Here is a 10,160-nt window from a genome sequence, read left to right as displayed (position 1 = left end):
AATAAAACAGACAGCATGGAGATATACTGAGTGTATATATGTGTACATGTGTTTGCGTGGGTATATGTGTACGTATCCAAAGCAAATGGAAAATGGAGGCAGACATGCCGTTTTTATTGCCCCTACTCTCAACTGTATCCCCACCTTGTCATGTGAAGCCACCAAAGGAAAAAAATGTCCAAGGGACCAAATAGGCAACTTTTGTCACTCTTACCACCTAGTTAACTCTCCCACTCATACCCAAGAGCAAAGTATTTAATTAAAACAAAATAGTAAGTATCAACAATTAGTCTTAATAATAAGTACAATGTCCTACCTGGTTATCTATTTAAAACAAAAAAGTTTCAACCACATTTTCAATTCTTAGAAAGCAAAGTTGGTTTCTTTGTCTTGAAGACAAGAACAGTGAAGCACTTTAACATGGCAAATATGTTCTGACTATTTTAACCCCAAAGTTATTTAATATTTGTTTTGTTTCTGATTCAAAGAGTAAAAATTTCTAGTGTAGAAGTTGATAATCTAAAGAATCATAAAGAAGATCCTATAGAAACAGATCTTGCACTTTTACCTGATCTTTATGAAAAAAGGGCAGATAAATAGGAGTCTTCCTCAAAAACAAAACAAGTTACTGTCATTTTTTTAAAAGGAATCATAACCATAAACCCATACCAGAGGAGAAACAAATAAATACAGACCCAGGCAAAAGACCATCTCCAATCCCCATGCAAATATAGGCCCATGCATACCTGTGGAATAGCACAAAAGTTGAACACACTTTGATTTCTTAGTCGGGAAAGATAAGTGAGGACATCTGGGATGTGCTGTAAGGCATTAGTAATCAGTTCATTGAGACAATGGACAGCCAAATCAATATTCTCTGGTTTGGCTAAATCAGACAACTTCTTGGTATACCTACTCCAAACCTAGAAACAAATGATGCAAGTGAAAATTAAGAAAGAGTAGAAGAATCTACGCAACAATACTGAATACTTATCAAAACTCAAGTGTGACCATTTGACAGTTATACTACCTAAAGGCCAGACAAAGGTGATGTCTCAATGGATTACATTCGGGAGTAAACTATGACCTGACAAGTAAGGTAGCTGCCTAGAGAAAGTACATAACTACTTCTAGACATCACATTAATAAATATTACTTTTTGGGCATATTGTACACTACAAGAAGAAATGCAGCTTTTAAAAATGACTCAGGGGCAGCTAGGTCATGCAGTGAACACAGCACTGACTCTGGAGTCAGGAGGACCTGAGTTCAACTCCAGCCTCAGACACTTGACATACCTACTAGCTGTGTGATCTTGGGCAAGTCACTTAACCTCAATTGCCTTGCCTTCCCCCTCCAAAAAAAAGTAACTCATTTACCCTAAAGGGCTAGCCAACTCCTAAGAATGACTGAAAAAATACTAAAGAAAAGCAATTATTAAATCAGTATTGTATGCAAAAATCAAACAATGCATTCTAGAAAACTATTTCACTAAAATGAAAAGTTCAAACAATCACAAACATGTCAATTCAGATTTCCTCAAGGAAATATAACAAACAGATGCAGACATTATAAGCTGGACCTTTCCTATGAAAATATTTTCCATTTTTCCTCTAATAAAATGAATCCTAACCTTGACATAAATATATAATATAAATAAAATAATAGGATTTGAGTCTTTCCTACTCTGTTAAAGTTTTCCCAGAAACAGAGGAATTTCCTTTTTGTGCTATAATTCAGTAATCCTCCAGTAATCCTGAGAATGAAAATTGTATCTGTTCAATTGTGGTGTTGTTTCTGAACATAAATTAAGGCCTTTACAATTCACCTGTACTCAGTTTTACCATATGAATTCAAATCTATCCAATCCTGTTAGTTTGTACCTGAAGAATACTTTGAATTCGATAGACAGTTCATTTATGAAGTATGTACCTTGGCCTAAAAAAATCATGTTAAAAGAAGTCTTGGGAAATAAATTAAGTTCATGACCCTAACTCACACAGTATCAAACTATCCCAGGTAGAATAATGTTTATTCTTTTCACCTCAAGATCTCTAGAAAAGGAGATGCTATAGATTTCAATGTCTTAGGAAGTCTTTTCAAAGTTAGCCAAAATTTTATAACTTAAAATGCAGGTTGTTGGCTGTTTTTTTAAAGCAGTTCTTTGCTCAAAATGAAATGCACAGAAACACAGATGTAAACAAACTGGATCCAAGAACATATTAATTTAGAAAAATGGCAACTACAAATTTAAATCATATATGACTTCAACTTAGCTCTTGGCGTAAGAGCATAAATATTCTTTTTCAAATATCATTTATTCTTTTGTAGAGTTGTGATATGAAGTAAGACTACTTAAGCTACTTCAATTAAAGGGAAATTTTCTTTTTAACTGTTCCATCACAACTTAACTCCTTAACACAAAAGTATTCTAGAAAATGTAAAACTAAAACACTGAGTATGATCATACAAGAAGGAAAAAAAGAGACTTACAGGATTAAAAGTTTAATTAAGAAAGTCCAGAATGTAATGCCTTCAGACAGTTTATAGTATTAAACTATGTAAAACTTCCTATTGTGTGACAATTTCAAAATTTTAAAAAATCAAATTACTGATGAAAAGTTTATGTGAATCGTCAATTGAACACATTTTCACAAAAGAATTTTTGAAGGAAAAGAATTAAACTCTTTCAACAGTACAGTCTGTATTCCATTAATCCACAAAATTCCATATAAAATTTTAACTTAGCTTTAAATACAATCTAATTTTTTTAAAAAAAGCCAACAGGAAGGCAAAACGTTGAACAAATAAAAATTAGAAAATAAATTCTTTGAATCTTATTTTTTTTCAAATATGTGGTCTTTTTTAAAATGAGGGAATCTTTTTTTTTTTAAGTCTCTAGAGTATTTTCTCTCATAGCTCTTCATTTCTGTTACCTCTTGGGGCCAAAACTCTCTCCCCTCCATCGAGTCTTCCAAATAATCTCTAATGATGTTTGTCTTCTGTAGGAACAGACCCATAGAATTGGCAAGCTTCAAGTCCTGTCCAATAATAGGGTCTTCCAACTCGGAAGCCGAGAACAGACGAGAAAGGCCAATCCCTACTAGTCCAGCAACATAGTGACAGTACTGTAAAAGATCATTTTTTAAAAAGCTACAGTAAATTCTTTGTTATTCAGCACTATCAGTAAATGCAATGTTATGTCAAATATCCTTGTTAGTAGAAACTAACTTATACTGAGTTTATATCTTTAATAAATTCAAATTCAGTCATAAGTATCATTGTAAAGGAGATAACAAGGAACTAACAATCAACAGATTTCTATTTTTAATAATGGTTGGCTAAACAAAGAAAAATCTTATTTGTACTAGCAAAAAGTTGGTTAAAAAAAAACAAAACCTTTTTTTTCCAAACTGTGGGTAAACCACTTATATAATACTCTCACTCACTCTCTCATCCCACCCCTAACACTCATCCTCCCACCCCAAAAATCTCAGGATAATACTTAACCCCAATTGTCCTACCTTCCTCCCTCCAAAAAGAAAAAAAAGGATAAAAGAATATAAAAATTTGGGGCGGCTAGGTGGCACAGTGAATAGAGCCTGGACTCAGGAGGACCTGAGTTCAAACCTGACCTCAGATGCTTGACACACTTACTAGTCATGTGACTTTGAACAAGTCACTTAACTCCAATTGCCCTCCAAAAAGGAAAAAAAAAAGTGAATTGTTATAGGAATATGCAAATTTAAAGATCTTCCCTGCCCCTAGGTTAAGTTTACCTGGAGCTTGTGGTGGGAAGGCTTGTTTTTCAGTCACTTTGTGACTGACTAGTGGGTCAAGAAGGTTGTTACATTCTCTAAGCCAGGAGAAGGTTATATAAGCCCTGATGAGGCTCTGCTTTGGGGCTCACTTTGAGAAGTGTTGTATGATTTGACCAGATGAGACTCTGGGCAGACGCTTTGAAAAACCCAGATGTTGATGCTTCCCTCACTGGTAACTGTGATTTGGTATGGATATAATGGTCGGAAGTTTGGAAGCCTGTCTGCCTGATATGTTTTTCTGTTTTCTTCTAACTTCTGTCTTTATACTCTGAAGTTCAGGGTGCTGACCTTTTTCCCCTGAACTAGGTAAACGATATATGTTTGATTAAAGTAAGCTTGTTGACCCATTTTGAGTTGCTTTCCTTTAGAAAAGCAGATCCAAGAACCTGTGTTGGCTGCCACCCTGAGGACGCTGGGGTGCTTGCTGCTACAAAAATAGCCAAAGTAAAGTGGACTCCAAGACATACCACAGAAAGAGCAGTAAGTAAATCAGGAAAAGGGCAAACAATAAACATTTTCTTTAACCAACATTAAACACAAAACTGGAGAACAATATTAGAAAGCATGTTCCAGTAGCAACAGATTATAACACTGGCATGGCATCCAAAAGTGAAGGAATTGGGAGAGTTAAAAGTATAATAAACTTAGCTAGTGCTATGGAAATTAGCAGTTAAGCTACCTAAATCCACATGGAATATAGAAAAAGAAGAGTTAGGATATAATAGCATTCATGTGACTCCAGCACTATGCAAAGGAAAAAAGTACACTCAGTTTTGCTATAATGCTTGTTTTGACAACGTAATTTGTTCTAACACAATTGATATATTAAGGGAACATTCTGAACATAACACATCACAATTATTTATGTATGACTTTGTCCACAAGAAACATTAGGTGAACACATAAAACTGCACTGAATGAAGCTGTATAAATACATAAAATATACACATGCATATACCTCAAACATCTATCAGCTACCTCAGTCTACTATGTGTGTTATCCTACAAGGTTGTGTTTTGCTATCCTTTCACATCTGTAAACTTTATTATATAAAAAACACTCATTCAATGTCTTGTTTATTCAAGTGCTGAGGATGGACCAAAGATGGCTACCTTTGAAGGGTCAAATCACATAATGTAAAAGATATGACCATTTCCCCTAGGTTCATAATTCTCTTACACTCATTATTCTAAAACAACTTATTTTGTGTCCCTTCCTTTGGATGGAGTCTATAATTGCTGTAACTCCCCCCTTATCTTTCAACACCTATTTTTCTAGCCACTTTCCACCTTACTGGTTTTAGAAAAAAAATAAAAGGGAGAAGAGGTGACAGAAGAGAAGAAAGACAGAAGTTCTAGCTGCCTCATACAATATGAAAATTTGGCCCGTTTCTCATTTCTTTAGTTCTCTGTTGAGAGCCTGCAACACACTTAAATGTTCCTCAACAGGATTAGCATTTTAATTTATTCTTCTAAAGTCAACAGCTTTACACTGGTTCCAAAACCCTGAGTTTTAATGAAACGTGTGTGAAGGGTGTGATTGGAAATTAGAAGAAGAAGCAACACAAGTACCTGGTACTAAACTGATATGAGAGAAGGAAATGTGAAAGCCACTATTACCCCTAAGAAATCAAGGCAAAAAGCAATTTACCTCTCCTAACACTTTAAGTTAAAAGTAGATCCAAGTAAGAATTACGACTTCCATATGGCTCTTTTATAGTCTAATGCTAAGATGCCTGAGCCAAGCTAAGCTGTATCAAGTTTGACCAAATAAATCTGTAACATCCTCAGGGCATGAACAACAACATGCAGAAATCCACTTTTGAGATGTTTTAATTATTATAATTAATATATATGATATATACACATAGATATAAATATATAAAAGTGTGCATGTGTATGTGTATAAAACAGGCATATAGCAGATATGAGCTGTCAGTTTTGTTCCTAGTTCTTGGCATTGGGTGTAAACACTGTTTTCCTACAAATGTCCCTTGACACACTTAAAATGTCACTAACCTTATCCCATTCCTGCATGGAATTCACTTTCTTTTCCAAAAACTCCGCCATTCCATGCCCCATTTTTTGACAAATGTCATTAATCACCACTTGATAGCTCTCTGCCAGATTTCGAAACTCTAAGGAGACCTATAACATAATTCATAAAAAGTAGAAACCATAAGAACCAGCATGACACTTACACGGCTATTAAGAGAAAAGACTTTTTGAAATAGGAATGATTATTAAAATAAGTGTTCAATTTGGCTCAGCCTAAAGTTCCTACACATTCAAACACTCAACAAATACTTAAAATACTCAAACACTCAAGAAAGTGATTTCTCCAATATAAGGTATTGTAAATGACAACTTCTCACACACACACACACACACACACACACACACACACACCTTAAAAGAGAATGCCTTTTTCCATAACTGAAACCTGGTGACCTGCTACTGATTCCCATATTTAAATACTATTAAGAATGGCATAATACTTTCCAAATGGAACCAAAATTTTGGATTCTCTGCCCAGCCTGACTTAAAAAAAAATCCACTTGATTGACTACAAAGACCAAATAGCTTTCTTTAAAGTAATGTTTCTGGTGCTAATTTTCAGTTGATTTGTTGCTACTTCAGACATTTAAAAACAGGCTGAAACTTATAAACAACTTGCACAATAACGACGACATGAAAAATTTATATGAATGTTAGAAAATATTAACATATGATTTATCCGAATTAGAAAATAGTAAATAGACCCTTTTCAGGGAATAACTTGTAACTACTTGGACTGTGCTTTTAGGAAGGAAGGTTTTTTAAAATTTTTTGGATATTTGGACTATTTGGGACAAATCATTTTCTTTCAACTGGAAACCTGTTATGAGAATGGGAATTTAAGATCTTCCCTGCCCCTAGGCCCTTTGATTGGCTTAAAATGACTCTGAGAACAGTCCTTGATTTGAAAATATACTCTGCCCCCTAATAGGCTGAATGTGGTCACATGGAGCCTGTGGCAGGAGGCTTGTTTTTCAGGAATGCCCACACCTTGGTGCTTTGTGATTGGGCAGTGGGTCAAGAGGGTTGTGAAATTCTCTGAGCCAGGAGAAGGCTATATATATCCTGATGTGAGGTTTTGCTTTGGGGCTCACTTTGAGAAGTGTTGTAGGATTTGACCAGACGAGACTCTGGGCAGCTGTTGAGCCCCCCGGCTTTGAAAACCCAGATGTTGGTACTTCCCTCTCTGGTAACTGACTAGGTATGGATGTAATGGTCAGACAGATGGAAGCCTGTCTGCTGATCTGTGTCTCTGTCTGCTTGTAACTTGTTTGTATTCTCTGAAGTTCAGAGTGCTGACTTTTTTCCCTGAACTAGTGTAATGAGAGTGTAAATTTTAAAGATCTTCCCTGCCCCTAGGCTAACGTGCACCTGGAGCCTGGGGTGGGAGGTTTTTCAGTAGATACTTTTTGATTGGCCAGTGGGTCCAAAAGGTTGTTACATTCTCTGAGCCAGGAGAAGGCTATATAAGCCCTGATGTGTAGCTTTGTTTTGGGGCTCACTTTGAGAAGTGTTCTGTGATTTGATCTGAATTCTGGGAAGCCATTGTTGAGAGTCCCCCAGCTTTGAAAAAAACCCAGATGTGGAAACCCAGAAGTTGACTGGGTATGGATGTAATGGTTGGACAGTTTGGAAAACTGTCTATTTGATCTGTTTCTGTCTTGATAATTCTGTCTGTATGTTCTGAAGTTCGGGGTGCTGATCTTTTTCCCCTGAACTAGGTAAATGATATACATCTGACTGATTAAAGTAAGCTTGTTAACCCATTTTGAGTTGCTTTCCTTTATCAAAGCAGATCCAAGAACCTGTGGTAGCAGCTACCCTGGGAACGCTGGGGTGCTTGCTGCTACAACTAGGTAAATGATATATGTTTGATTGATCGAAGTAAGATTTAAACCCATTTTGAGTTGCTTTCCTTTAGAAAAGCAGATCTATGAACCTGTGTTGGCAGCCACCCTGGGTATACTAGGGTGCTTGCTGCTACAAAACCCCAAATATAACATGAAACTATCTCAGTTTATTCAATCTTTCAGGAGACATGTATCTCAAACCAGTCTCCAGAGTTGGCTCTTGATGTTCATGGGAATAAGGTAGGTCTTTTAGGTTGACTGATTCTTCCTTCAACTATGCTCCTCCAGTTTTTTCTTGGCCAAGACAATCTATTTATAGTAAGGGAAAAGTCTACAGGAGAAGGGACAGATTAGGAACAGTTTCCAAAGTAATACTGTTAGGATGAGGTTTCAATTTCACCCATTCCTAAAAGTGATCCTTTCCTTACATCATTATCTTTTAGCTACTTACTTATACACATCAAGTCAATTCAATGAACTTTTAGTTAAGCAACTATTATATACAAAATATACCTTGAGAAAAGTGACAAATTGGGACTGCAGGTTTACTCTAGAAATCCCAACCCAACCAAGGAGTGAGTGGATTGCTGAATGACATAAATATTCCTTAAATATAGCCAAGACCAGCATCAGTCTTCAGTTTCATATACATAACCACAGCACAAGTTATATAGGAGCAGCAATGCAAAGCAAAGCTTTACACGAGCTTAAATTAGTTTATGCAGAGTTCACCTATACAAAGGAAAAGATGACTAGAATCCCCTTTAATCTTGAGGAAAGGTCATACAATACATAATAGGCCAAAGTTTCGCAACATTTTCTTCAAAGGGACTCTATATAAACACAACAGATGCCCTGTGGCTTCATCAAATGCAACATTTTCAAAGTAGAATTTGTTATTTTTCTTTTACCTAAAAATGCCACCCTGGATACACTTGAAAAATTACTAATCGTATCCTTTTCCTGGAGGGAGTTCACTTTCTTTTCCAAAAACTCTGCCTCTCTTGTTGGTTTCAACTCCCCAACATGCCCATTCCATCTGATTAGAGGGCTGTAAGGTGGAATAATGAACTCCTCCCAAGGCCTCCCTTAAAAAAGTCTCAGACTGGGGTGGGCATAAAAGGATGCATTCAACCATAAAAGGATGTCAATTATCATCAGCTGTTCCGGTCTGCCCCCTCTTTTCACAGCTTCCACCTCTGTACTATCTTCTCTCACTAGACTGTAAACTCCTCTTGAGGAGTTTGGCCAAGCCACTTAGCCTCTGCCTCAGTTACTTCAACTGTAAAATGGAGACCAGAACAGCACCTACCTCCCAGGGTTGTTAAAAGGACCAAATGAGATAATATTTGTAAAGTGCTTACCAGAATACCTAGTACAGAAGGCACTTACATATTTACTGACCACTGACTCTCCCCTCATAACACCTTCTCTAGACTATTTTGAGTCACCCCCACATAACCAGCAAGTTGCCAAATTTTATCACTTCTTACCTCCACAAAATGTATCCTATTTATCCCCTCCTCTCAACTCACATATCTACTCTACTAGTTTATATCCTCTTCACTCCTCAACAGGACTATTCCAAAAGCCTTTTAATTGGACTCCAGGCTTCCAGACTTCCCCCTTCTCCAATCCATCCTCAACAGAGGTCCTAAAGCACAGAGAGTACCCAAGCCAACGCAGCTCCCTACTGCCTCTAAGAGAAACAAAGTGCTCACCCTGGAAAATCACCCATTAGACTACTGGCCCCATTTCTTGTGTGGCCCTTGCTGCTATAATAGAGAACAACATCCTTGAGGAAACACCTCATCCTGGATCCCCATCACCACCAACAGCAATAAGAAGTGAGAGAAGAGGTGGAGACAAGGAGAATAAATAGCTTTTCCTGGGTACTTCTCAAAGAAAGGGTTCATTTGCATAGATATTATCTAGGAAAACTGTAAATATATTAAGGTCAGGAACACTGTTTTCTACTTCTCTTCAATTACACACAATACCTAACAAGTTCAATAAATATTTGAATTGAAGAAGGGGTTTTCATTCAGTAGGTATGTATTTTTCCTGGAAGTTTCTTCTTGCTGATTCCTAGTTATTTTTATTTTGGCATATATTTATTTCAGCAAGTAGTTTAAGGGAGCTGACATATTTGAGAGGAGCTGAGAGATAATGAAAATTAATTATTTCCAGATTACAAAGCAAAGAAATGTAAAGATTTCAGCTTTATGGCACATCTCCCCTGCTTTCCCTTCCTGAAGTAACAAATACAAAAACGTCAGGGATAAAAATCTACCCACATCTGAAAAAAGGATTAATTTCTCGTAGGGATCTTAAAATCGATAAAAGCAAAAGCACTGTTCCTCTGCGCCATAATTATAGAAACAATTTTGTTCTATTTTACTTATCTACAAAGTTCCCTTAGAGAATCCTGT

At 36.5% G+C, this 10,160-nt stretch overlaps 1 protein-coding gene across 1 annotated transcript in view; it reads right to left on the bottom strand.

Moving 5' to 3' along the window:
- Positions 1 to 560: 560 nt before the first annotated feature.
- The window catches only part of FDFT1 (farnesyl-diphosphate farnesyltransferase 1), a 30,718-nt gene continuing 21,118 nt past the window's right edge, over positions 561 to 10,160 (bottom strand). The window contains exons 3-5 of the mRNA XM_069081366.1: positions 5,840 to 5,968; positions 2,937 to 3,128; positions 561 to 923 (exon numbers count right to left, since the gene is read on the bottom strand). Of these exons, the coding sequence (XP_068937467.1) occupies positions 576 to 923; positions 2,937 to 3,128; positions 5,840 to 5,968 (669 nt within the window). The 3' untranslated portion in view covers positions 561 to 575. The remainder of the gene's footprint in view (positions 924 to 2,936; positions 3,129 to 5,839; positions 5,969 to 10,160) is intronic.

Source organism: Petaurus breviceps, unplaced genomic scaffold, assembly GCF_028583685.1.
Source record: "Petaurus breviceps papuanus isolate PSGF00001 unplaced genomic scaffold, PetGlider_PUasm1.0 98913, whole genome shotgun sequence".
NCBI lineage: Eukaryota > Metazoa > Chordata > Mammalia > Diprotodontia > Petauridae > Petaurus > Petaurus breviceps.
Note: the sequence above shows the minus strand (reverse complement) of the source record. Positions and strands in the feature narration are given on the sequence as shown.